Genomic DNA, 27644 nt, shown 5'->3' on the forward strand with positions numbered 1-27644 from the left:
GTGGGTTTGGTGGCTGGAGGAAATGTGCAGATGTTGAACTTGGAAAAAAAAGTATCAAGCTTGGTCCTGATGCTTGTCTTGCTGCTTGCAGAAAAACCCAGAGGAAGACAGCTCAGGGAGAATTCTGAACTGGGAACCCGGTCACTTGCTCCTGACCCTTTGCGCTGTCCGCAGCATTGAACAGCTCCTCCCCTTCTTCCATGTCCTGAGCCAAGTCTTCAACAGCAAAGTCACCAGCAGGAGCATTGGCCATTCAGGGAGCCCCATGCTTTACCCAAACTCTTTTCCCAACAAAGACATCAAAATGGAGAACCCAAAGACATTCTCTAGCAAAGTGAGACAAAAAATTGAAGAAATGGTTGAGAAGGACTTTTTGGAAGGGGTCATCAAGACATGAAATGTAAAGGGCAGAATATTTTATCTTATGTAACATTCGAACGAAACTACTCCATCCTTCCACGTAATTTCCTTTTTCATACTTTGTACGTAATGTATACTTCAGGATGTATTTAATTTAAATACTTGTAAATAAGTTCTGGATGTGGCCTGAATCAAGTTGAAATATCACTGGCACATATTGATTATGGTGCCTAATATTTATGGTACATTTTGTTTTTGTCATCTTGAGGTCTGTCTTTAAGAAATCTTACAATAAAGTTGCACATTTTTCTAGTTGTATGTCTTTCTATGCACCTGGACTGCTGCACCGGACCGACCTTCCAAACATGGAATGAATGAGTAGTTTGTATATATCAGTACTTGGATGAAGGCACTAATCATCAAGATGATGTTCTTTTTACTAAATTATCTCCACAATGCTGGGTTCCGGGTTCACAAGTAAATAAGTGAGACATGGCGAACATCTTCAAGGAGTCACCCAAAACAGTTGAGTGCTTGTATGGAATATTGTTTCTCTGGGAGAGTTTGGGATGCTACACTCCTTTATAACTTACAGCAAATAAGCTTTTTGGCTGTAACTTTCTGGTTGTACATGGTGATAATTGAAGTCTACTCTTAACATGGTACACATTTACTCCAGCAGGCACTTTTCCAACTGGCTTAAACTGAAAGTCCTGTCATTCCCAGCCAGTCAGTCCTCATTTTGCCTAGGGATTATAGGAACCTGAATCCAACTGTAAGATTGTCATGACTGCAATTTTCTGAAAAGCTGAAATTTCAAAGACAGGAAGTAGAAAACTCCTAGTGATTATTTTTTTACAATAATAAATGTTGAGTATGTTTCAGCTAGTAAAGGTTTTATATGACAAAATTTCATGATTCAGATCCAAGCATGACATTTCATCAAACAGCCTTGGGTGGGTCTCCAAATCCACCAGCTAAATGGTAGACAGCCAAGCTGACTTCATGGGCAAGTTTATCTGCGTTCTCCTAAAGAGAAAAATATGAAACTAAAGTAAATATAAAATAAACTTAGCTAGGGGGAACATTTAAATGTAATTCAGATTTTTCTGAAAGAATCTTGTTTTGCTCACTCATTCAGAAACCACACATGCCACAGTCTCTCATTTTAGTGTTCATCACTATTACGGAGTTGGAGCCAATTTTAAATTTGTGCTGCAGTGAAGAAAATCTAAATAACTCATCATCCTGGGAGACATCCCACTATGAAGAGCAGATTTTTTAAAAAGCTCTTTTAAATCAAATATGAAGCTCTGAAGAGAAGCGTTAAATAACCTATGTCCCATCTGCTGCTTACATTTATTCCATGTTTGTGTTTTTTTACAAAATGTACTTAAATAGGACGATATCCTTCAGAAAAGTAAATGGAGAGTGTAATTAAGGACAGGTTCCTTTTTTTTAGAAATGTCCATATTATGCTTCATTTCAGTTTTCTGCAATTGTTCGACTTAGAAAAACAGATGAATTCAAATTTCTCTGCGGACTCCCAATCCCTACTTTTTTCCATCAAAAAAGCTGCTAAAAACATAGCAGCACGAAAATACTTCAGAAAACCAAGGAAAGGAAAATAAAGATGACTCTGAGCAAGCAACAGAACCATCTTCATTTCTCTTCTCCCCAATAAACTCAAGAAAAAAATAGGAAGGAGGCTGGTAAAACCTCAAGAGGACTATGTACTGTTGCTTGCATACTTACAGATTATAGCAATTCACTTAGTTTGAAAATGTTACTGACAGAAAAGGACTCCCCTGTATGCTCTCGAAATTCTTGCCAACTTACTACACAGAGACTCTAAATCGAGTGATCAACCTTGGCCATTTTAAAACTTGTGGACTTCCAACTCCCAGAATTCCCCAGCCACCCATGCTGGCTAGAGAATTCTGGGAGTTGAAGTCCACAAGTCTTAAAAGTTGCCAAGGTTGGACATCCCTGCTCTAAATGAAACCCATCCATTCTGACCTGGGAGTCAGCTTCGGCATAGACTCTGACTATGTCCTCTGTTCCAGATGGACGAACAAATGCCCGAGCCAATTTAAACTTCTCAGTCAGATGGTCGATTTTTTCTTGCAGCCCCGGAGGTGCAATTGCTCGTCTTTCAGCATCTGTCGTGCTGATGACTCGCCTATCGGCAACCTGCACGTCAAGAGAAAAACAAGTAACATAGTCTAACCTGCTAAAATTGCAACTGGTTGTATCAAGTCTCCAATGAGGAAAAACCAGGAAGAGAATTTAAGATCCAAATCTGAGGGTTGCTATGAGCTTTTAATACAGGGGTGTCAAACTGCCGGCCCACGGGCCGGATGCATCATGCCGAAACTATGCCCACCACAGCGCTGACAATGGGGAAAAAGTCATGACACGTCATGTGACGTGGCGAGTTTGACACCCCTGTTTTAATGAGAGATTCTATGATGCTAGCTCTAAAAATGTAAAAGAAATTTATTAAGATTGGTTTAGCCCTGCAAGATTTTTATCATTTAAAGGTACTCATTATTCAAGTGCTTCGACGTGATAAAACCACAGTAGACTCTGTCTATTTCTTTTGGCCATCACACTGTCTACTAGATTGCTGAGATGACTAAGATATTCAGAGGACTTATTGGTTCAACTTCTCATCTCTTATAGGAAATGTACCACGGCTTTTATTTCCTTTCCTCCCTGCAACTGCAGCTGACGTTACTCATTTTTTCCCCCTCTGGTTTTTACATCTCTGGATCACTTCTATCCAGGAAAAAAAAGGGGTTTTTTTGCACAGATGGTTACAACCCACTTAATTCTGGTTCCCAGCTAACCTTCACTTTGAGCTGTCGATTTGGAAGATCCGTGTACAGAGCATCCCACTGTGCAATTGTGAGGTTCTTCAGCACCAAGATGGCTTCAATCACAAGCATGTCGGAGAGAGCATCACCAACCGTCTAGAGCATAAGAAAAGGAAAGGAAAGAAAAGGAAAGAAAAACAAATCTCTTCCACACCTGGATAACTCAAAATCTCTCATACAGATACTTCATAAAACATTACGGATTCTAACCCTGGGTCCTACCTTCTGATTTCATTGTTCTCCAAGCACTAATTGCAGGATCTTGCTTTGCAGATGAGTTAAACTGGTAGTAAAATTGACTCAGATTATGGTAGTAAAATTGACTCAGATTATGGTAAGAATAAGCAATGTAAGGAGCTTTTGCCTCTACATCAAAATGATACTACAGAAAGCAATTTTTTATTCTTTCCCAATTTGTTTTGTTTTTTAACTGATTACTAAACTCTGCTTTGCTTATTGTTCACAAAAAGCTTTTGTTTGAATGAACCTAAATGCTAAATGCTAAAAAGCTAAATGCTTCTGAGACTAAAATCCACACAAAAGCCTTTTAGATGCTGGCTTTTCACGATCACCAAAGTATAATCATGTTCCCATATTTGCTTCTCCCACTTCTGCTTCTGCTGAATCGGGAACCAACACCTGAAAACATAGTTGCTCTTTCAGTCAGTAGAGCAGAATAGAGATTATGTCAGCTAAGTGATTCAAACCACACCAGTACAGAAAAATAGCTACGGAGCTATTACAGATAATTTCCAACTCTTACTGCTTAGGGGAAAAAAGAAGCCTACTACCTATGGGATCTTACACTATTTAAAAGATACACCCTACTATTCTCTCTCAGTTTTGCAGTATCATAAAAGCCTTGCAGATTCTCCCAATAATCTTCAACTGCATGGGATCACTAAGAATTTTAAAAACTAAGGCTACACTTATATAAGGCATCCCAACTAAGGACAGTCATACTGGAACAAAATCAGGTTTTGTACTCGTTTTAAATTACACCTTTAAATGGTGACTCCTTATTTACTGATTTGAAATGGTATATACTTTTGAGAATTTTAACTGATTTAGAACAAAAAGAAGAACAGTATATACTCAGTGACTCAGATAGAGCCTAGATTGTTAATTTTCTTCAAAATACCTCCATTGTGCCCTTTTCAAGACAAATATTTGGAAAGCTTCGAACTTCTTTAGATAAACTTCTTTAGCTTTGCTGATTTAATAAGCTAAGCAGGATCTTTCCTGGGTGCATATCTGAGAAGACAAGGAAAACAAACCCGCATCTGGGAAGAGGACAATGGGAAATCACTTCTGTATTTTTTACCCATGAAACTCAATGAATAGATAAGGTGTGCAAATAGGAGCCAAGTTTTATTTCAAGACAACTACAGACAAGTTTCTTTAGTAATACACCAACACTCCTACCTGATTTATCAGATCAATTGTGTTTTCAAGCATCTTTGCAGCCTCCCTTTTTTGGACATCTCGTTCTTCTTTTGCCTGGTATCTTATCTTATCCTCTGCGGCTTTACTAAACAATACCTTGAAAGAAAAACACAGAGGAATATCAACAGAAGAAAAAACGGGAGAGAAGCACAATCAACATTCTCTTACCCCACCCCTTACACTCAGAAAGAGATGCTTTTATCAGTTTAAATTTAAACTCTTGTTGACAAGCTCTAAACTTCTTTGTGTCAACCAATACATACTTACTGTGCCGTGACCGTTTGCTTCAAAATAAATGCCAATATCAAATTCCTGGGCCTTGTGATGCAAATGTTTCACTCCTGTTTTGGCACAGTGAACAGGCACCTAAGAAAGAGAGATCAAATATGCTGAGTGTATAATTCTGCACTACAAGCAACGTAATCTTTGAAATGTTGGAACATGCAAAGTCAGCGTTCCCTTTGAGGGGAGAAGGCTCAGAAGAGGAATGCCTGACCAATGACAAGAAGTGCATTACACCAGTGGCACCGATCACCAACAAAAGAAGCCTGGGGGGATTCACACACGGCATCATTCATTCATTCAATTTCTATTTATTTCAATTTCTATAGTCGTCCATCTCAACCAATGACTCTAGGTAGCTTACAATTTCCAAAACTATTAAAACAACAAAAAGCATTTATAAGAACGATAAAAACTTCCGAAAGAAATATACACTGCAGCTGAGATAGTTCACCAGTTAACCGTAAAACCAAGAAGTGGGGCCTTTAATACATTCAGGGTCCCAGTGTCAGGAACACAGCCAAGTTTTTAAAGCTTTAGGAAAGGCTAACAGGGTAAGGACCGAATGAAGGCAAATATACATGTCCCGGAATAATGTTGCAGGATCCAATCTGGGTTGGTCACCGGGACCAGAGAGATTTAGTTTTCCGAGCTTTCAAACTCCTGACGGAGCCCATCCTTAGGGGACTTCTCTCTAGCAGAGTGTGTTAAAAAGAAGTTCCTTAACAGGAGCTCTCTCTCTCGCTCTCTGGTAAGGGAGAAGTCCCCTGAGGACGGGCTCCAGCACGAGTCCCAAAGCTCAGAAGACTAAACCTCTGGTCCCAGTGACTGACCCAGATTGGATCCTGCAGGATTAGGATCATTCTAATCTCCGTGGGGAGGATTTTCCACAGAGCAGGGGCTACTGCAGAAAAGGCCCGTCTTCTAGTCTACTGTTTCCCAAACTTGACAATTTAAGGCATGAGGACTTCAACTCCCAGAATTCCACAGCCAGCAACGCTGGCTGTGGAATTCTGGGAGTTGAAGTCCTCATGCCTTAAAATTGTCAGGTTTGGGAACCACTGTTCTAGTCCCCGCCAGCTGATACTTTTTGGCTGACAGGATAGGCAGCATGCCCGGCCTGCACAATTGAACTGGGGTAGATCAAGATCTATCAGAAATACTTGCACAGTAAGGAAAGCATGGCTAATGCTAACCTTGATTAGGTTTGCAGGCGTATAGCCCTCTGCATGAATCCAAGCCATTTGGCTAGTTAACAATGCTATAACCAGTTTAAGTGTGTTGTATAAATGCAGCCAGAGAACTTTAGAAAAATACCCAACAGAAAGAGAGGGGGCTTCTGCTATCCCAGTTAAGTAATCAAATAAAACAAAATGCAACTGATTTTCTGGTAAGTAATTGCCTCCAAGAAACGGCATTCACGTTGTGCTGCCTTCCCATCAAGGAACAAGTCATGCCTTTGCTCCCAATTCTCAGGTACTCAAAAGTGTGTGAATAAAAAAATGGAAGCGAGTTTTGGAATTTTTTTCCTAAAACTTTTCATGCTTTGCCACAAAACTCCAAATTTTCAGAAAGCAGCACACGTAAGGATCATACATTACAGACAGGGTTGATTTTTTTTTAAGTGATATTCATGAAATCCAGAGTATTTGGAATATATAAGACAGGGGTAGGCAACCTTGGCTCTTTTATGACTTGTGGACTTCAACACCCAGAATTCCTGAACCAGCCATGCTGACTCAGGAATTCTGGGAGTTGAAGTCCACCAGTCATAAAAGAGCCAAGGTTCCCTACCCCTGACATGGAGGGGGGAATAACATGATTTCAATGTTTTAATTCTTTTTTTAAAAAAAAGCAGTCTAGCTTTCTCCAACCTGCTGTCTTCCAGATGTATTGCAAAGCATCACTGTCAACCCCAGGCTACTAAGAGAAAAGCTGCAAGTCCAGCACATCTGGAAGCTAGCTTGTTGGGGTAAGCACTTCTAGTTTCTCTGTAGGTAGGCATTACACACAAAAAAACCCCCACATTTGTTGGAATTAGTAACCTCCCACCCTCTCTACCCCATGTTAAAAATGTTGATATTTTAGCCATGGTAATTTTGCTGGCTTGTTTAAGACTGGAAGAAGTCGACTTCATACCTTCATGGTTTGTTCCAGATAACCAGTAGAGCTTCCATTGGCATAAGCTGTTTGTATTACTGCAAAAGATAAGGTTTGCCCAGCCTGAAGAAGCAGAGAAAGGAACATTCCACAAACAAGACTCAACTTCACAAGAACTACATGGATTTTTTACCTTTGAAGTTTAAGAACTTAAATTTACAAAGAGATGGCAGTATTTTCTCTACTGACCTTAAAGATCAACAGCACTGCCCTCCCTTTTTGGGTGGAAGAACATGTTAACTATTAACCGAACCTACTTTTAAGATCAAGATTATGCAAAAAAAAAAAAAATGTTTATTAATAGTACAAGCTAGGTTTCAGAGCATATATTAGATTTATTTTTACAGTTAACATTATTTTTAGATTGTATAGTATAACTTTGATTTAACAAGGCCATCTGGAGAGGAAATGTGTCATTAAAGCTAACCACCTGTAATTGTATAACTTAATACCATCAATATTAGTGGTATCAGTTATGTCAATGGTGTGTACCACTTCAGAAAAAGTTTGACTATTATTTGGGAGTGAAGTCCATCCAATTTCCTCTGAATGAGGGTCTGTAAAACTAAGGTTTTACTGCAAGTTTCTGTGAATAAACCAGTCTAGGTTTATATGTAATTTTGGTTTACTGCAATTTATAAATCTGTTTTTAATCCATTGAGGAAATGCCCTATCTGACCCTATCAATAATTCTGCTGTGCTTAATTTTCACTGAAATCCAAGAAGCAGCCAATTGTTGTATTTTGCAAAATACAACACAGCTCCCATCCAAACAGTAGCATTATACTTTGGGGAACAATAATTTACTGTATTTTTCTTAAAATAAATTATCAATAATTCACTGTACTTTTCTCCAAAGGAATTATCTTATCTCTTTAAAAGAAAGATGACTATACAGCTATTATTATTATTGTGGGAATCTGTTTAGGAAAAAGAAATAATAATTTTTCATAATGGCATTTCATTTGCATATTCTTTCCACATAGAAGATATCTCAAATATACAAGTATTTGTGTTTACTGTACACCAGGAAAGATCTATTTGTTCATCATGGTAATGTAGAATAATGTTTTAACCAAAGGAAATCAATTACCTTTATCAGAAGTTCTTTAAGAAAAGTGCTGATTAGAGTTGCTATTTTATCTCCATCCAGAAGATGGAAATGGCCAGCAGAGTCTACATAGTAGTAAACAATTCGGTCAGCATCACCATCCAACGAGCAGCATCTCTCACCAGGATTCATTTGTAGTCCTAACAAGCAAAATAACAATGCAGAAGTTTTTGTTGGCAAGAATTTAAGCAGGGGTCCCCAACCCCTGGTCTGTGGACCAGTAACAGGCCACGGCATGCCAGCAACCGGTCCACACAAACAAGCAAAGCCCCATTCACGGGATGCAGGCAGCACACAAAACCACGCTCCCTCCAGTCCGCGGAAAAACCTCTCTCCATGGAACCGGTCCCTGGTGCCCAAAAGGTTGGGACCTCTGATTTAGAGAGTAAACGTCATGGGTTTTATATACTTCCAAAATAAACTGCCGAATTAAACCAAGAATGGGCAACATATGGTCCTTTAGATGACGTTCCGCATCCATATGCCCTAGCCAATATGGCCAATGCAAGCAGGTCGGGTTACAACCTAGCAACGTTTAGAGAAATGTTTATTGATCACCTTTGAGTTGTATAGATAGTTAGGCATAGATATTCTCTGCGGTAAAAAGTAACTTTTAAGTTTCCCCTTCTACCACAAATCTACCAAAGGGTCAGAATGTTAATAAAGGGGTGCAACTGATCTACTGAAGGAGTTCAGCTCCTTTGCATGCACAGAAAGGAACTTCTTCAGCAGGATGCATGAATGGAGCTGGTATTGTCAGGATTTTAGCTCCACTTCAGCATCCTGCCAAAGGAATTTAGCTCCCCTTGGCAGGCAGCTTTTTCAGTCAGCTCTAGAAACAAGGAGACCTCTTCAGCAGCAATTTGCAACTTTTCCAAACAGCTTCCCCACTGCCTTTCTGGGGAAGCCAACACAGAAGACTGCAAATGGTAATCACATGATCACCAGGCATTTGACCACCAATCATATATGCCAACAGGTTGCCAAGCACCCAAATCGCGATCATGTGACCATGGGATGGGGATACTAGGGTTTTATAAAGCAGTACTGATACTTCGTGTGATCTTGATTCTATGCCTCTGTTTATACAACCCAGGATTGTGTTAGCTTTTTTGGCTGTTGCTGCATACTGCTGACTCATTGTCATGTGATCATCCACTAGGACTCAGAGGTCCCTCTCACAGTTACTGTTTTTGAGCCAGGTCTCGCCTAATCTGTACTTGTACCTTTGACTTTTCCTGCATAAATGTAAAACTTTGCTTTTCTCCACATTAAAACTCATTCTGTTGGATAGAGTCCATTGTTTAAGTTTGTCAAGATCTTTTTTGATCCTGAGCTTGTCTTCTGGGGTATTGGCTATTCCTGTCAATTTAGTGTAATCTGCAAATTTGATGAGTTCCCCTTCTATTCCCTCATCTATTAATGAAGATATTGAAGAGTACTGGGTCTAAGACAGAGCCTTGTGGTACCCCACTGCTTATTTATTTATTTGTTTGTTATTAGATTTGTTTTCCACCTGTTTCTCTTTGAGGTGACTTTAGGTTTGGGGATAAATTTATTAAATATTTTTAAAAAGGCCTAGTCTTCTAGTGTCCTACCTACAGGAGGCTTTTGGTGAACTTTGACAAAATCAGCCCCACACATGTGGTTGAGTTTCCCTTCCCTTCCATCATTGGCCAAGTGGATTGCCAGGGTCTCTGAAAGATGGGGTTCCATTTCCTTGAGTTTTAGGGCTCCTATGCCATTTGCACAGTCAATCTTCAGTCCCCCACAGCCATCCCTCTGGGGAGCAGCCTGTAGAAAAAAAAACCCAAAGGGTAGCTCAGGAAAGAAGGGTGGGTAGACTCCAGCAGGTTTCAGGGAGACGAGACTTCCAACACCCTAGAGCAGGGGTAGGCAACCTCGGGCTGGCTCAGGAATTCTAGGAGTTGAAGTCCACGAGTCATAAAAGAGCCGAGGTTGCCTGCCCCTGCCCTATGGGGTCTGTCCTACCACTACAACTTGTTTTAATTACATTAGTTTCATTACATAGCTCATCAGAGGCTAAGAACATATTTTACAAAAATAACAAGTCCAGGCTAAAAATGTCATAAATGAATTTCAGTACTACAGCATTGGGCACTATAAATAAAAGGTGCAGGAGAGTCCACTGTGGCTTGTAAGATTATACATCTGCTTCAGCAAAAATACTTTACACATATTTAAAGGCAAATAGAGTCAAGAACAGCAAACTTTCCCAAGAAGGTTCTTCAGTAAGACAAAAAGTCCATTCTGATCCATTAGCTTATGCTTTGAGAGTGTTGATACCCTAGCTGGCTTTATAGCTATTCTTAAAAGGACTCTCTTCTAGGGAGAACATTTTTCACGAATTTTTAATAAATGCCCTTAAGAATCCAAGCCAGGTCTCCTCTGTAGGGAAGATGGTTCTTTTTACCTGCATTGTAAGCTCCAGAAAAGCCTTGGAGAGCTTTTGATAATAGCCTTCCACTGTTGGTGTTCCATAGGTGCCATGAGTGTTGTGACAACGGACCATATAGTGTAACTGTGGAGTTGTTACTAAGCCATAGTCTAGTAAGAGAGAAAGAGAGAGGAGTCAAGCATTCATTTACCTATAGCAACAGCACTTAGACTTATATACTGTCCCACAGTGTTTTACAGCCCTCTCTGGTCAGTTTACACTGTCAGCCTATGGCCCCCAACAATCTGGGTCCTCTTTTTACCGACCTCGGAAGGATGGAAGGCTGTGTCAACCTTGAGCTGGTCAGGATCGGACTCCTGCTGTGTGGGCAGAGTCAGCCTGCAATACTGCACTCTCACCACTGCGCCGCCAGGGCTCCTCATTTACCTGTGCAAAACTAAAGCCCTTTACCAGAAAAGGGAAGTGTAATCATCCAGATTTTGTGGAACTACCATTCCCAGTAGCCCCGTCCAAAAAATCAATTCTAAGGAATGCTGGGAGTTGTAGTTAACACATTAGCAGGGCTACAAGTTCCATTCCTGCCTCGTACTGAGTCAGGCTGCTGGCTAGGTGAGATCTGTATTATCTATTACAAGTGTGAATAGTTCTCCTGGGTTTCAATTAAGTCTTTTCCAGCTCTGGAGATTTCAAAGACTGAGTCAGAGACCTCCTGCATACAAAGCATAATTCTGCCCCCGAGTTCCAGACTTCCCAAACAGTTTCCTTACACCTACACAGACCAAACAGGAGAAATCTCAACATCAGGATAAGTAACCGAATGGCAATCAAAGAGCAAACGTACCCTGATATTGACCTCCGAGGACAGAGACACCATCCATTACTGATTGGGATAGCTCCTTGCTGCTTGGCCTGCAAGCAGCACACAGAAACAAACAAATGCTTTGTTAAAAATGCTACACCAAAGTACAAGCTAAAACACAAATACTTACCAAGTAAGATTTCTTTCTGCAAAGGGAAAGAATGTTGGCAGCTGAGCAACTCAAAGAGTTCTAGGCAGGTTTTTAATTAGGATCCACCGAAAAGGCCTTGGCATTTCTCACGGTGTTCCCAATGATTCATATGGCATCTATGTATATATTTTATACATCTGCTTCCCATCTTTCTTCTTCACAGCACTTTAGATGGCTTATGTGGGCTGGCAAAGAGTGACTGCCTTCACCCAAGTAGGTGTCTGCCAACAGACCTATACTCTCAGGTGCCATTGCTGAGAGAGGGTTAAAGCCAATTCTGAGCTGGATAAAAGATGCCCTTGGAAAACGCAATGACGATGGGGAAGGGAGGAACTGGCCTGTCCCTCTGCAAGGAATCATGCAGGCCACCACAGGGAAGCACAGAGCAACAAGCGGGTGCATTAAGAACCACTTGTTTCATGTACCACTCCACTTACTACAGATAGTCCCAAGGTTATAACAGAAATTGGGACTAGAATTTCCATTGCTAAATGATGTGGTCATAAAATAGGATATCACTTTAACAGTCCCAGCAGTCCCTTCATTAAACTTCTCTAGTTTAATGAAGAGAAGGACGAGGGGGGACATGATGGCAGTGTTCCAGTATCTCAGGGGCTGCCCCAAAGAAGAGGGAGTCAAGCTATTTTCCAAGGCGCCTGAAGGCAGGACAAGAAGCAACGGGTGGAAACTAATCAAGGAGAGAAGCAACCTAGAACTAAGGAGAAACTTCCTGACAGTTAGAACAATTAACCTGCCTCCAGAAGTTGTGAATATTCCTACACTGGAAGTTTTAAAGAAGAGACTGGACAGCCATTTGTCTGAAATGGTATAGGGTTCCCTGCAAAGGGTTGGACTAGAAGACCTCCAAACTCCCTTCCAACTATTCTATTCTATTCTATTCTATTCTATTCTATTCTATTCTATTCTATTCTATTCTATTCTATTCTATAGTATTCTATTCTATTCTATTCTATTCTATTCTATTCTATTATTATTCTATTCTATTATAGGAATTAAACTATACACATTCCCAGCTGCTTCTTATAAGCCAGTGGTTCTCAACCTTTCTAATGCCGCGACCCCATAATACAGTTCCCCATGTTGTGGTGACCCCCAACCACTTATACATCACTGGGTGCCAGGGGCGTGGCCAAAGAAAAGGGGGGAAAAATGATGGACAGCCTTGTTTGGCGACCCCCATGAAATGGTCGTTCGACCCCAAATGGGGTCCTGACCCACAGGTTGAGAACCACTGTTATAAGCAAAACCAACACAAAATAGACACATAAAAAAGGCATCAGGAAGCCATGGATGAATGCAGGCTATTACAGGTCTACACCACACTCTTCTCACTGTGCTGTGGAAGTAAAGTTGAAGGAGATGGATGTATTTAGTCTGCTTGTTGGCACCATAGTAACCATAGTCATCCAACATTTTCTGCAAGTCTCAGAAACGTCCAGGTGAATCTTTCATGTGAATTCATTTGATCCCAATGAACAGCCTGATGAACAATATATTGCCCTTTGACCTGAAAGATATGTATCGGCTTTCTGGCTTACCGAGTGTCTCTACCAATCACAATGAAGGCCTTGTTCTGAAGGTCCACTGCCTCTTTCTGGCCGATCTCAGTCAGGACACAGTGTAACTGGGGCTCTTCTGCATTAGCCAACAATGTGGCATGTTCTTCCCATGTAGGGGCCAACATTTCCCCTGAAGGATCAATCAGCTTCACGCCATTGTCTTCCTGGGGGAAGGCAGAAAATTAGCACTATCAAAGCTAATGGCATGTTTAGAAAAAAGATTTGGTTTCTCTGAAGCAAAGAAATATATTAAAAGTGTGTAAAGTTTCAAATTCAAAGTCTTTGGAACTCCAAACACTTGCTTCAAACTTAAAACAGAATGGACTATTTGGAATTTAAAATGGTTCGTGCCCATCTCTAAAAGATATAGTGTTGTAAATTGCCCAAGGAAAACTGTTTTGAAGTGCGACACCTTTATAATAAATAAATAAAAATAAAACATTAAATCAAGCGTACCAAAACTTGTAAGTGCTTTTTCAAAAAGAATGTCAAAAAAGGTAAAATGATTTAATCTTACTGAAAAGTCAGAGGGAAAAGTCAAAGCTCCTGTTCATGCTTATTTTGCAAAAAGCACCACTGAACTCAATGACTTATTTCAAAGTAAACATGCATAATATTTGTGTGGTAAATAATTGAACAGAGAAGACAGAGTGCATTATGAGAAAGTTCCAGGAAGTGCAAGTTATACCCAAACAATGAATCAATCAGATTTAACACGTAGCTTACACGTAACACTACAAGTAATTCTCAACTTACAACCACAATTGGGACCAGAATTCCAGTCATAAATCATTGTGATTATAAGCCCAGGCCCCCAAAATGACTGGACCCAATTTTTTGACTGTTTTTACAGTGGTCCTTAAGAAATAGTCATAAATCAAAATCACACATTTGTTAAAGGAACCACAGTCATTTAATCCATTCTCCCAAATGGGTGCTTTTGCCAGAAATCTGCAAAAAAAGTGACCACAGGATGATACACTCAGTTGTAAATTTGAGTCAACTGTCAAGCATCCAAAATGCACCAATATAGAATATTTGTAGCTCAGAGTTGAATTGTGTTCAATACCTAAAATGCAGCCATGTGACCAGGGGGAACATGGCATTTTATAATGGTGCTTGATGGGCCACAATCCCATTTTCTGAGGTCACTGTAACTTCAAATGGCTGTTCAATGGCTGACAGTAAGTCAAGGGTTACCTATATTCTAAAATTATGCTAATTAAAAAAATATTTTCCAGTTTAAACTAGGCATCTTAACTGTACAGAAAGTTAACAGTTAGTAGACATTGTTTTCAAGGCCCAAATAACCTTAGAACAAGAGCTCCTACACAAAAGCTGTTCTCCTCCTCTGAAATGTCCAGTTTCTTACTTCAGGGTTATGAGAGGCTGTAACCATCACACCAATAGCGGATTTGGTCTTCTTGGACCTCAGGACAGCCAGCAGTCCCATACGAAACATGACGTGGTCGAGGTTTCCTGCCTTGGAACGGAACCCAGCTGTTCCATATTGGAGGAAAAGTCCCAGAGGTTTAGCATGCAGTTTTGAGTATTTTGTGACTGCTTCGAAATCCATTTCTGTAGAGCGCACAAGAAATAACACTAACTTATTGCCACAAAGTTAGAGGTGGAGATCCTGCAAATCAAAATTGTGCTGTAAATTATTAGGAAAGAGAACTGAATTTCATTCACAATAGAATCTATTCCTTATGCTTTATAAAAAAAGTAGGTTGTGGTTTTTTTTACCAGTATTATTTGCCAAGATAATTATAAGACAAGACTTTAAAAAGCGCAGATGGCAGTACAAAGTGTTGCAACTTCATTATCCCGGTCTGTCAGGGGTTCTGAACCTTGGCAACTTTAAGACTTGTGGACTTCAACTCCCAGAATTCCTCAGCCAGCTTGCTGGGCTGAGGAATTATTGGGAGTTGAAGTCCACAAGTCTTAAAGTTGCCAAGGTTGAGAATCCCTGGAACTTCACAAGGACTTTGTTCCTTACCCCTGACAATCCCAGGTCGCCTCACTGCTTGGGCACCAAAGGGGAGAAGACCGAAACCGATCTTGGGGGATTAGTTACTTTCCTTTTCCATATCAGTCTTTTTCTGGATATCCAGGAAACTGCAAACTAGAGATTCAATTACAGGAGCCCATCGCAATTTCAATCACAACCACCTCCCACAATCAAAACTATGCTTTAAATGATTTGTTGGCAGAGTTCTAACACGCATGAGCCTCTGTGGGCAGGAAGCCTCCCCCATTTTTTGGAACGATCTACGACCGAAGCCACCCAAGCGACCGTGTTACCTGCAGCGCTCTGGAGCCTGGCAAAGAGACGGCGCCCACCTCTGAGGCGCCCTTCCGGGATCGGCCCAGAACACGTTTCCTTCTCGCCTTTCCCGCATGCACCAATCAGAGGGCCGAGCGTGCGGGGGCCCGAACGAAGCGTGTTGCAAAGCCCAAGCGCCGTTCCAGGGCAGAGTCCCTCCTCCGGCGGCCGGGGCTGGATTGCGTGGCGCTTCCTGGCCCACGTCCTTCATCTGCAGCCATGTGAGCTGGCCGGTCGGGTACGTGCTCCTCTGCAATCAAGCGCGTAGGTCGGCTCCGGGATTTGTACGACCAGCTCTGACAGAAATCTTAGGCGGAAGGTGGGTTATAGTGCCGAGCCAGAGGCTCTGCGTAGAATTTAAAAGCGCTTCTTGACGACCACATCTTTGGCCTGACCCTCCCCGATGGTGAAGACCAGGTCTCTCTCCCCTTTCATAGGTAGCCCTCGACTTACAACGGTTCTTTTAGTGACCGTTCAAAGTTACATCGGCACTGGAAAAAAAGTGACTTGTGACTGTTTTTCATAGTTATGATCTTTGCAGCATCCCCGTGATCATGTGATCATAATTCAGATGCTTGGCAACTGGTTCATACTCATGACCGTTGCTCCGTCCCAAGGTAACATGATCACCTTTTGCGACTTGCTGATAAGCAAAGTCAATGGGGAAGCCAGATACACTTAACAGCCGAGTTACTAGCAAAATGGGGCAAAACTCACTTAACTGTCAACAACAGAAATTTTGGGCTCAGTTATGGTCATAAGTCGAGGACTACCTGTGTTAGGTTAGATTGCTCCAACTAGAATGTCAGCAACAACTTCCTGAAAGAAATGAACTGATTATATGAACTGGAGGCGTGTGTAGCTGACGGTAATAGATGACCCTGAGATGGTGGCAAAGAGATGTAGGAGCTTTTTATTCTTTTCTGCCTTATGGTGGTTCACAGGACATTGTTCTGCAACTCAGATCTAGTAACTCTAGAAATGGGAGCTGCTTTATTACTATGTTTGGAGTTTTCCTAAATATCAGTCGGATTTGGTGTTGCATTATGCACGGAACTGAACAGAGGGCAAGCAAAGCTAAATGCAAGAGCGAGAAAGCGTTGGGGTCCTCCCTGAGATCCCGCCAAAGAGGACTTCAATTGGCCCGTCCCCTAGGAGGACCAGGGGAGCCCCTCTGCTTCCTTCCGTTTTGCGCCATCACGGCTAAGAAAGTCATGGAAAGTGAAAACATTTGTTCAACCAAATACTAAAAATAAATGTTAATTAAAATGTATTAGCCGCTCAGCCCCACTGGACTCAGGCTTAGCAGTCTGCAAGCATGGAACCATTAACACACGTGTACCCTGGAACAGTATAAGAAAATACTACCAAAGTATACATTGGCCCTGTGTTGCATTTTGCTGCTGCAATTCAAAAGACATTTCCAGAATTGTGAAAGTACTCATGGAATTTGCTTTTTTTCCTACAGAACAATAGTAGGACATTTCAAAAGCTGGACCATTGACCGGGCAAAATTATTCTTCTTTAGTTCTCCTGCACAGGATCCTCTCTTGGATATCTCTAAGAACAGGTAAGCAAACACCTCCTCCCGCCTTCCTGCTGGGGGTGGGGGGGAGGTGGCAAGAAGTTGCAAGTGCCAGTAAACCTGAGACGACAGATAAGTTGCCGTTGCCTGGTGGAAAACAGAGCAAGGGAGTGTGCGGATGGCCGAGGCGGTGCAGCAGAGCATGGCAAGGCTCGGAGTGGCTGCTGCTGGATGGGAGAGCAAAGCAAGATTGGTAAGAGGCATAAGCGCAGTGAGGCTGGGGGGGGGTAATTGTTGGCAGGGAGAGGGTGCATAAGTAGGAGAGACTTCGCTGACCTGTTTACAACCTTCCATGCCGGCTTCCCCATTAATTTTGCTTGTGGGAAGCTAGCTGAGAAAAATCATAATTTGTGAACATGTGATTTTGGACACTGCAACGGTCACATGAGCCAGGTGCCAAGTATCAGAGTTTGATCCCATGACAGCAAGGGTACTGGGACAGCTGGAACTTTTGAGGAATGATCGTAGCCCACCGCTTGTTCAGTACCGTCATAACTTCAAATGAACACTGGACTCAGTGGCTGTTACTATGACTACCTGTATCAATCTGAGGGCTTGCATCCATTTCTTTTGCCCTTTGGTTAGTATACCTTCCAAGCAGCCATTCTTTCTTTGGATCTCTTGAGCAGCCAGGAGGGCATCTTCGCTTCCACAATTTTGAAGGGCTTTTCCTATGTCTTGTCTTATTTCTTGTGTTTCTCCTTATTGTGGTACATTATGTCTCTGCTGGGACTTGATTTTACTCTGTACCGTCTCTTTTAACTCCTTACAACTAATGCCTAAATCTAAGATTACAGATAAAGAAACGTTTGTGATAGCAGCAAATATCTGTAGCTCGGGTGTAGGATTAGGGTGGGGGTTTGTTCTCCGACCTTGTGGGTTGGTTTCCAAATGTTTCCTTACCTAGCCTGCTAACGAAACATTCAGAAACCAACCCACAAGCTCGGAAAACAAACCCCCACCCTAATAAAGAAATGTTTCAGTTGAAAACAAAAATCAGGCTCTCCAAACTGTCTCAAGACTTTTTTTTTTTTTTTGAGACGATGCTAGCAAAAACTTTATTGATTTGATATCTCCTTTTTGTAGGTGACTGAAGCTGCATCTGTCAGGATGTCCAGCAATATAAAAGATAGTCTTGAGCTTCAAGTGGCGGAATTGGAAATGCTTTTGTCTATGTTTCCTAATAAAAGAGAAGTAACTCTTCAAGATGAAAATATTTTCCAGAATATTCAGAGGTACCTGAACAATACAACTGAAAATCTCCCGCCTAAAATTGAGTATTCAGTTGCTGTTCCTATAAATGAAACCAAGGTGAGACCATTTGCTTTCACTGGTTATTATTATTGAACAGTTTCAATTGTACTTCAGTTTACTAAACATCTGAGAGTCAGTCTCAATAAAATTACTAATTTTAGCCCAATAGGCATAATGCCTATTTGGTTGGATTTTGCCTTAGTCGGGGTTTTTTTTGTCAGCTATAGATTAAATTATAGTACTGCATTTAGAGATTAAATAAATGATTATAATACAATATCCTGTCTGCAGTGGTGTTGAAGATGTCCCTGTAGATCAGCGGTTCTCAACCTGTGGGTCGTGACCCCATTTGGGGTCGAACAACCATTTCACGGGGGTCGCCAAACAACGCGATCTGCCATTTTTTTTCCTCAGCTGGCGGCACCGCGCATGCGTGCCGCGCCGCGCATGCGCGCCGTGCATGGGGGTGGGCCGCGCACTGCACATGGGGCCGCCGCCGCACATGCGCGGCGCATCCTTATGACTGGGGTCGCCGGTATAAAAAGGTTGAGAACCACTGCTGTAGATGGCCTAAAAGCTTTTTCAGTTAACAATGCAGCTTCACTGGGCATATTTTTACAGACTTCTTTTGGATATCTTTTTTTTAATTTGTATATCTGGGACCCCAAGATAGTCGCCTTCTACATGTTTATTGAAGAATTTTGTTCCATTTCTGAAGCGTTTTCTTCTACTTTAAATCTTGAGCTGTGATCTATGATCTAGAACAGCTTCTCTAGATAAATGAAGGGAGCCTATTCAATGCAGAAATCTCAGTTAAAGCATCCTGATTATCCAGTCTTTACTTGAACATATCTATTTTTGTTGTTGCTCCACTAATAACCACGAGATTCAGTTAACTACAGCAACTGGGACTGCGGAGATTGCTATGCTAAGTGATGCAGTCGCTCTTTATGGACAGTATTGCTTAGTGATGGGAATTCCAGTCCCGGTTGCCAAGGATTACTTGTGTCAGGGATTCAGGAACTTGTACGTTATATCAGCTCTCTGTGTTACGCAGTTATCTTAATTTGTAAATAACCATACTTAGAGCTCTGTAGTATGAGGGCATACATAAAGAGACTGAGTGATGGCTGTATATAGAATTGTTTGGTATACTTTTGTTCTTGTGTATGCAGATGTACTGTATGCAGATTAGTAAAAAATATCCTTTATGACATATAGAATATACAGAATATTTCTGGGAAGGGAATAATTATTTTTTTATGTTTTTATGCTTTAGGTTTTGCTGAAATAAAAAAAACTTGCATAAGTATATTGTAGTTGGATTCCTGTATTTCCTTTAGCATACAGTTTTTCACAGAAAAATTGTTCAAGTACAAAATAACTCATTATGTTATTTGCCTCCCCCTCTTTTTTTTTTTTTAGGCCATTGTAGATTTGCAGGTGGAATTGCCTCACAGTTACCCCTACGTGACACCACAACTTTTTGCGAGATCAGATGCACTAGACAGGCAACAACAGTTGCAGCTCAATAAAGATCTTACATCTTACATTGCTTCTTTGGAGCCTGGAGAACTTTGTATATGTGCAGCTGTTCGGTGGCTACAGGATAGCAGTACATTCGAAGTACAAAATAGTGAAGTTTGTGAAAGAACAACAAGGAAAGAAATAGCCAAAGCACACTTTAAACGCATGTGGATTTACAGCCATCACATATACCGACAAGAATTGAGGAAAAAGATTTTTGAATATGCAAAGAAATTAAATCTGACTGGCTTCTGTCTAACTGGCAAGCCTGGGGTGATTTGTGTGGAGGGCACAAAAGAAAACTGTGAAGAGTTTTGGCGTATTATTAGATATCCTAATTGGAAGCACATTTCCTGCAAGCATCTTGAGACTGGAGAAACAGAAGGAAATGGGGAAAGTTTTCGTCTCTTTCAGACCTTTGAAGATTTACAGTTTCAAGCTCATGGTGATTATGGATTAAGAAATGACTATCATATGGACCTTGGTCAATTCCTAGAATTTCTTAAGGTTCATCAAAGTGAGCACATATTTCAGATCTTGTTTGGCGTTGAAGGAAAAATTCCTGACACTTAGCACAAGAACAAATGTGCTAGGAGGACGGTTCTCAGTTATATTGGTATGAAATCAAGGAGGACTGCTGTGATTATACTGTATAATATGATAAAATAAAATACAGCCTTTATATATTTCAAAATGCCTACATCTCTGGAGGACAAGTAATAAGCAGTAGGGCTGAGCAACCCTTTTGAAAAAAATGCTTTGCAACATGTAATATGTACTTGTCTTCAAATCCATAAAGCAGACATCATATCAATTATTTGGGCTTGTATCGCCACCTATAAACTGCTTCCAGATGGTTCTCTGTTTATCTTTATAAGCAGAGAACCCAACTTATTCTAAGAGAGCCTCCTTCTGTTGCTAAGTACATCTTTTAAAGTATGTCGATGAAGATTCTCAGGCATCCAGGTAGAGTTGTCTGGAAGTTGAGTCACGGCATCTGGACTTTTCTTTTTTTTTGGTTTGAAACATTTCACTGCTTATCCAAGTACAAGTACAGTAGACCAGAGGTTCCCAATCCCTGGTCCATGGACCGGTACCAGGCCACGGCATGCCAGCAACCAGTCCACACAAACAAGCAAAGCCCCATCTGTGGGATGCAGGCAGCACACAAAACCACACACCCTCCGGTCTGCAGAAAAACCTCTCTCCATGGAACTGGTCTCTGGTGGCCAAAAGGTTGGGGACCTTTGCAGTAGACTGAAGAAGCTACTTGGAAAAGCAGCAAAACATTTCAAAACAAAAAAGTTCAGTTGCCATGACTCAACTTCCAGACATCTTTTAAAGAAGTAGCACAACCCTAACAAGTATATTAACACCTCATTCCTATGTTGCGCATTATGAAAGACCGAGGCAGTTCAGCATTTTAAAAAGAAACCACCTTGTACTGCAGGTGCACCTGCTGGGGTTTGCAAGTAGTATTGGGTCACTACAACGGAACAAAATTTCTGGAGAGCTATGGGCCTGAGACTATCACAGATTATCCTGAAATTCCAAAATCTCTGGTATTCCCCATCTCCCCCTTAGCTTTTTTTACCATTTTCCATGTAATTCTGCTTCAGCTGTGACTCGCAGAAACGTTAAAACATGCCTTCTGAGTCAGGAGTAACCTGGTAGATTTTTAAAAAGGGAGATTGGCACCACAAACGTGAATCTAACTCCCTCACACTGAACAGAGTAGGAAGGAACTTCTAGGAATTTCCTTCAAATGCACTAGGATGGGAGTGAATTACTGCCTTTTCTATATAAAGCCTTAAAATGGAATCATCACCATTCAACACCAAACTGTAAAATGGCCAGTAGGATTATTTCATGGTCAAGAATTTTGTACTTTTGAATTCCACTGAGAGGAAGGGGAGGGGGGATCTCGGTGCAAAAGTTATCAATGACAGAAAAGGTTCACCAAATGACACTGCTCATTGATGTACAAGCGACAACCATAGATCAAGTAGACATAGAATAGTCTTGAGAGGGCACCGTTAAACATATCTGAAAATCTCCCACAAAGGTACGCTAACAGGCAAGTTGGCGAACGAAGGGAGAAATTACAGTAGCCCTGATAAATTAAACATCCCCAACCATGCTTTAAGTAATCATACTGATACATGGTTTATCACAGTATTGCTTCATCTGAATTTAATGGCAAAACTAGTTAACAGAACCACCATTTTGTACAGATGTCAACACTTATGAATTTTACTGAATTTTCCTCCTGCAGTAAGTGCTGCCTAGCAGGACCAAAGAAGGAGGAAATTATTATATCCAAATTATTTTCATTTGTTTATAGATTTATAATTGTACCTTAAAGTGAAAAGAACATTAACATTTCTAATCCCAACCCCACAGGTTTAAAACACGCTGCTGTTAAAAACGGAGTTCTGAGTTAACAAAAGACAGAAATCAACCCTTTTCTGGAGTGCTCCGTTGTTACAGCGTTGTGGTCTCTGGTTAAACTTTTCTTGTCTGTATTTTCATTGCTTTTTCGGGCCAAACGTAAGAGTCTGCCAGAAAGCTTTCATAGTCAGTGTTGTACATCTGAGACCTGATGAATGCTTCCTTGTCTTCTGGTTCAGGGTAGAAAGTTGCCGTCTTGTTTTTGTAGGCTAGCTCTGCAATCTACGAAAGCAAGACAAATCCCTCATGGTTAGAATTCCTAGAGGCCTGAGCAGCAGCAGAATGCTAAATGGGGAAACTTCAAAATTTAAAAACCAGGTATCGGATTCCCATCGCAATAAATCTGTGTTGTGTCCAAGAAAAGATAAACATTCCTGGGCATCGTTCCCTTTGAAAGGAATTGTTACAAACTGTAGCAGTCCTAAACTGTTAATCCACATCATCTTCATTACGCTGAAGGTTTTCCAACTGGGAGCGAAAGCTTTCAGCAGTTCCAAGAAGATTCCCCACCCATTTGCGCTCTGATTCAGGTGACCCTGAGGGTACAGATAAAATGGCCTCAATAGCTCTCAAAGAGAGTGCTAATGACCAGATGACTACAAAGAAATACAATCCTTCCATGCCCCCCCCCCATCCTTCCATTCCCCGCCACCATTATCCTGCCAGAACTGATAAAGCTTCTTGGATGAGAAGCAAAACATTTTTAAGGAAAAAGCATTTCTTCCTCAAGAAAAAACATAATCCAGTTGCTTTAGGGCAGTGGTTCTCAACCTGTGGGTCGGGATCCAATTTGGGGTCGAACGACCATTTCACGGGGGTCGCCAAACAACGCAGTCTGCCATTTTCTTTTCCCCTTTTCCTTAGCTGTGCTACTCCCTTTTATTCTATTGGCTTTTGAAAGCCAATAGAATAGACTCTCTTGAATAGAGTCTAATTCTATTGGCTTTCAAAAGCCAATAGGAATTGTCCAGGCTGTCTCTGCCCTGCTGAGCCCGCCAAAAGCCCCATTCTGCAAACGGTGCTGCACCAGTTGAGTAGTCCTCGACTTACGACTGGTTGAGTAGCCCTTGACTTACGACCGGTTGGGGGGGTCGCAGCATTAAAAAGGTTGAGAACCACTGCTTTAGGGGGAAAAAAGCATTCAGATAAGAGCACTTCATTCTAAAATATTCAAGTTAGAGAGACATTTTGGATTCATTGCAATAAAGGGCCAATTCACCAAGCACATTCAGCTCTTTAGGACAGAAATATGTCATGATTGGCATATTTAATCCTGCCATCCTGCCTTTCTCAGATATTGTTTCCCATTCTAACTCCCAAATAATATTTACAGGACTGCCGCTTAAGTGATCTTACAGTGTAAACTTCACCACATTCGGTGCATGTAGATCAGGGGTCCCCAACCTCCGGGCCGTGGCCCACTGTGGAACTGGGCCACATGAGCGGCAGTCCCTTGTGCTTGCCCATAAAGTTCCCTTCACACAAGTGGCTTGCACGAATGGAGCTGCGCGCACTTCTGCATGCCTATCCACCACTCACAGGCAACTATCCTCTCCCCTCCGCCGGACTGCCAAGCCAGAAAGTTGGGACCACTGATGGAGATGAATGCAACCTTACACTTAATATTCCAAATAGAGTGTATATTTAATTTTCCGGATCTTCTTCAGTGGAAACTGCACATATATTCAATACAATTTGTATATAGTACAGGTAGTCATTTTTTAGTAACCACCAGTCATTCTTTAGTAATGATCAGCAACCCGATCATTAAGCAATTGAAACTGTGACTGTGGTTATGACCAGCTTTCCTTTGCTTTGCAAAGTTCATAAATGCGAGGATAGCCATAAAGTTATTTTTCATCACACTGTAACTGTGATGCTAAATGAGGCAGTCACTAAATGAGGCTACCTGTATTATGTTTACATGCAGAGTCAAAGCCTTGGATGTGTACACTGAAATATAACAAGCTTACATCCTGATGTAGGTGAGGTGAATTTAAATGTTAGGGTGTGAGGTAGTAATAAAAGTTTATGTTCATTAAATTAAGCAGGACTTATTTAAATATAATTTGCATCTGGATCCAACCTATAATGTATGAATTCATCCTTACAGCTCTGCTATAGGTATATTTGCTGAAAGTAAGTCACACTAATTTTTATTGGAACTTACTTTGAAATAAATATATTTAGTTATTACATTACTATATAAGATCTAGATTTTTCCTTAAAAAAGAGGGAGGTGAAGTTAAAGTATTTTTTAAGGTGCTAAAAATAACTTTTTACTTCACCTTGCAATTGTGTATGAAAGGACCACTTCTCTAGATAATTGTATTCCAGATAACACTCTTTTTTGTCCTACTTGAAGAAAGAACTTTGGATTCCATAAATCGGATCTCTCACTTTTTTTTTTTTATTTTTTAGTTACTGCTAAGCATAACAGGAAACTCTAATGGATTTCTCCAGTCAACCTGAGCTTTGTAAAATACTATCTTAGAAATGACAGGACAGAATGCATTTTGCAAAATTATTCTGGAAAGTCTTACAAATTCAATGTATTTCATTTAAATGAATTTAAAGAGATCTGATAAATAAAACTCCTTTAGAAAAAAACATTGACTCCTGTCAACGTTGCAAACTTTACTCTGCAACTCAAATAATTAAATTTTGTTGTTCTTTTCATAGTAACTAAAAACAACTTAAAATGTTTTTGAAATTTTGAGGGGATTATCACTGTAACTCTATTGACTGTATTCTATTTTAATATTAATATTAATAATAAAATAATATTTTGTATTATATAATACACTCTATGGTACCATTTTTCTTACTGGCTTAAAAATATAGTAAACAAAGGTTTTGCCATACAAGGATTGCAGGATTTCAAATAAATTCTTTAAATTTGCTTTAAATATTGAAAATCTGCATTATCAAGTTGAAGAGGATTAAATATGACAACTAGCTTTGAAATTATTACCAGATGTGCCCAAGAGAAGCTATTCCTTACTGATAACAATAAAGCAAGAATAAAAGAATTGGCAGGCTTGCAGAAAATGAAGAATGAATAAGGCCCAGGGAGTGAAAAAGATAGTCAAACTATACCAGAAGCCAAAGATTTGTGGCTGAATCTCCATTTGTTTATGTTCCAACTGCATTTCACTGAGCATTTCACTGTTATTTGGCCTTGCCAAATAAAACTTGCATGCCTTTATTAGAAAATGTGACTAGGGAAAGTCAGTTCACTTGGGACTTGATAGATTGGATGGTCATCCAATCATTCATGGAAGTTGTTTCTAAGATAAAAAAGGGTGGTGAAGAATATATACCATACCAGAGATCCTCAAAGAAAGAGAAAGGAGAAGAAGCAGGGCAAGGCAGGGCTAGGCTAGCATCCACTTTGGAAAAAGAAGCCATATTTAGGCCAATCTTAAAAAGCTGGAGAGGAGAATGGATCCACATCAAAATAGTTTCAACGGGAACTGTGTCGAACAATGGCACAATGCAGGGTTGGTTTGCTACATTGAAACTTTTTCTGCTACAATCATTTGAAATGTATACAATTTATTTATTGTATACATTTTGTCACTAAAATGGATGAAAAACCTAACAACTTCCTTTTGAACTACAGAGTCATGGGCTATGGGAATAATCTGGAGGAACAAGAACAGTCACAACCAAGACAAGTTCAGATAAGAGGAATCAGAGCCTAAAGCAGAAATGTAGTTTGAGAAAAGTATGTTCCAAATTATTAGCAAAATAAACCTCTGAATCTTAAAGTAAGAATTATTGTTTTGTGTTGCTGTCTTGTGTTTCTTTCATTGGGCTTTTTCCACAACAAAAGCATCTCAGGCTTAACCCTCCTAGTATTCTTGAACATAAAAGCAGAGTTGCAAGATTCCCTTACCATAACCTTATAATAAAGTAGCATTAGAATTCATAACCCTACCTTGAAGGGCTGACACATAGTATGATTAGCCAGTAAAGCATGGACTTACTTTTGCAGCAATTTTAAGAGAGACATCTTGAATTGCAACTAAAGGTGGATACAAACGGCCCTCATCTAAATGCTTCTTTGATACCTGTTGGCATATAACCTAGGAAGAAAAAGTACATATCTATTAGATGCATGTTTTGCTATTACCTTTATTTAAAGACGAAAAACTTGCTTTCAATAAAAAAAACCAGAAATGAACATATATGGGAATTTTAAATGACACCAGCTTTGCCTCTGATACCTGCCGGTTTGCCTATTTTTTTCTAATTCAATGCCCTGATCCTTTATTTTATTATTTTATTTTTCTATTTTCTATTATTATTTTACAACTGCTTCTGCATTTCTTTGGTAACAACACCCAGAATGTACTAGCAAACATCATGGAAATGACTCGGAAGACCAATTATCTGAAGACTATCTTAAAGGATTTTATTCGTCTTTCCTTTCGTACAGGTATTAAAGGAATCTAAAATGAAATGTAGGGCAAAGGAAGCAGAATTCAAGGAACTTAAGCTCTTTTTGCACCTCAAAAATCCCTCTTTTTTATCAGCCGCATAAAATCATCGGACCTAAAAAATAATTTCAGGCATATAGAAAAAGCTAAAAAAGAGAGACATTCTTGACTTTAAAAACAAACTCTCCAGTTTAAGCTTGACTCCTGGTGGCTTTAAGGTCATGTCTCTGCAATATTCTTGGCATTATACAGAAGTAATTTGCTGTTGCTTTCTTCTAGGACAGTGATTCTCAACCTGTGGGTCAGGACCCCATTTGGGGTCGAACGACCATTTCACAGGGGTTGCCAAACAACGTAGTCCGCCATTTTTTTCCCTTTTCCTTAGCTGTGCTATTCCCTTTTATTCTATTGGCTTTTGAAAGCCAGTAGAATAGACTCTCTTGAATAGAGTCTAATTCTATTGGCTTTCAAAAGCCAATAGGAATTGTCCAGGCTGTCTCTGTCCTGCTGAGCCCGCCAAAAGTCCCATTCTGCAAATGGTGCTGCACCCAGTTGAGTAGTCCTTGACTTACGACTGGCTGGGTAGTCCTCAACTTACGACCGGTTGGGGGTCGCGACATTAAAAAGGTTGAGAACCACTGTTCTAGGATGTTGTTGTATCAGTTTAATCCAGGGTTCTCCAAAATTGGCCACTTTAAGACATGTGGCCTTTAAGAAATTTGGAGAGTCCTGGTTTAGTCTTGTCTCCCATCCCAGTAATAAATGGCCCAATTCTACCAGCTTCCAAGTCCAGACAAAGTTATTTATAT

The 27644-nt window shown here is 40.5% G+C and overlaps 4 protein-coding genes across 6 annotated transcripts in view; 2 read left to right on the forward strand and 2 right to left on the reverse strand.

Moving 5' to 3' along the window:
* The window catches only part of DOP1A (DOP1 leucine zipper like protein A), a 64267-nt gene extending 63595 nt beyond the window's left edge, over nt 1–672 (forward strand). For both annotated transcript variants that reach the window (XM_039334454.1, XM_039334455.1), the window contains exon 37: nt 92–672. In XM_039334454.1, the coding sequence (XP_039190388.1) occupies nt 92–397 (306 nt within the window). In that variant the 3' untranslated portion in view covers nt 398–672. The remainder of the gene's footprint in view (nt 1–91) is intronic.
* PGM3 (phosphoglucomutase 3) lies at nt 454–15690 on the reverse strand. 2 transcript variants are annotated; one of them, XM_039334459.1, is made up of 13 exons: nt 15552–15690; nt 14620–14883; nt 13227–13411; nt 11499–11566; nt 10673–10806; nt 9837–10032; nt 8221–8378; nt 7107–7190; nt 4953–5051; nt 4665–4781; nt 3213–3335; nt 2380–2553; nt 454–1389 (listed from the first exon to the last, which is right to left on the reverse strand). In XM_039334459.1, exons 2-13 carry the CDS (start codon nt 14821–14823, stop codon nt 1303–1305), a joined length of 1629 nt encoding a protein of 542 aa, XP_039190393.1. In that variant the 5' UTR covers nt 14824–14883; nt 15552–15690; the 3' UTR covers nt 454–1302. The 2 variants fall into 2 exon arrangements, with proteins under 2 accessions (XP_039190393.1, XP_039190394.1); XM_039334460.1 differs by having other exon boundaries at nt 14620–14825; nt 15552–15684.
* A 57-nt stretch (nt 15691–15747) lies between these two features.
* Nucleotides 15748–20633, forward strand: RWDD2A (RWD domain containing 2A). The gene is made up of 4 exons (XM_039334461.1): nt 15748–15892; nt 17042–17143; nt 18245–18469; nt 19838–20633. The coding sequence occupies exons 3-4, from the start codon at nt 18269–18271 to the stop codon at nt 20510–20512; spliced, it is 876 nt and encodes a 291-aa protein (XP_039190395.1). The 5' UTR covers nt 15748–15892; nt 17042–17143; nt 18245–18268; the 3' UTR covers nt 20513–20633.
* Nucleotides 20634–22102: 1469 nt separating this feature from the next.
* Nucleotides 22103–27644, reverse strand: part of ME1 (malic enzyme 1) — a 100190-nt gene continuing 94648 nt past the window's right edge. The window contains exons 13-14 of the mRNA XM_039334458.1: nt 26383–26481; nt 22103–22612 (exon numbers count right to left, since the gene is read on the reverse strand). Coding sequence (XP_039190392.1) covers nt 22445–22612; nt 26383–26481 — 267 coding nt within the window. The 3' untranslated portion in view covers nt 22103–22444. The remainder of the gene's footprint in view (nt 22613–26382; nt 26482–27644) is intronic.

This window comes from Crotalus tigris, unplaced genomic scaffold, assembly GCF_016545835.1.
Source record: "Crotalus tigris isolate CLP2741 ecotype Arizona unplaced genomic scaffold, ASM1654583v1 scf7180000017631.5181431, whole genome shotgun sequence".
In the NCBI taxonomy this organism is placed as follows: Eukaryota; Metazoa; Chordata; class Lepidosauria; order Squamata; family Viperidae; genus Crotalus; species Crotalus tigris.

Coding starts and splice junctions, on each gene's coding strand:
- RWDD2A (XM_039334461.1), top strand. CDS start 18,269: ATGTCCAGCAATATAAAAGATAGTCTTGAGCTTCAAGTGGCGGAATTG. Junction 18,470..19,837: donor TTCCTATAAATGAAACCAAG/GTGAGACCATTT, acceptor TTTTTTTTTTAG/GCCATTGTAGATTTGCAGGT.
- PGM3 (XM_039334459.1), bottom strand. CDS start 14,823: ATGGATTTCGAAGCAGTCACAAAATACTCAAAACTGCATGCTAAACCT. Junction 10,807..11,498: donor CCTCGGAGGTCAATATCAGG/GTACGTTTGCTC, acceptor CTCTCTTACTAG/ACTATGGCTTAGTAACAACT. Junction 1,390..2,379: donor ATGCCGAAGCTGACTCCCAG/GTCAGAATGGAT, acceptor TTTTCTCTTTAG/GAGAACGCAGATAAACTTGC.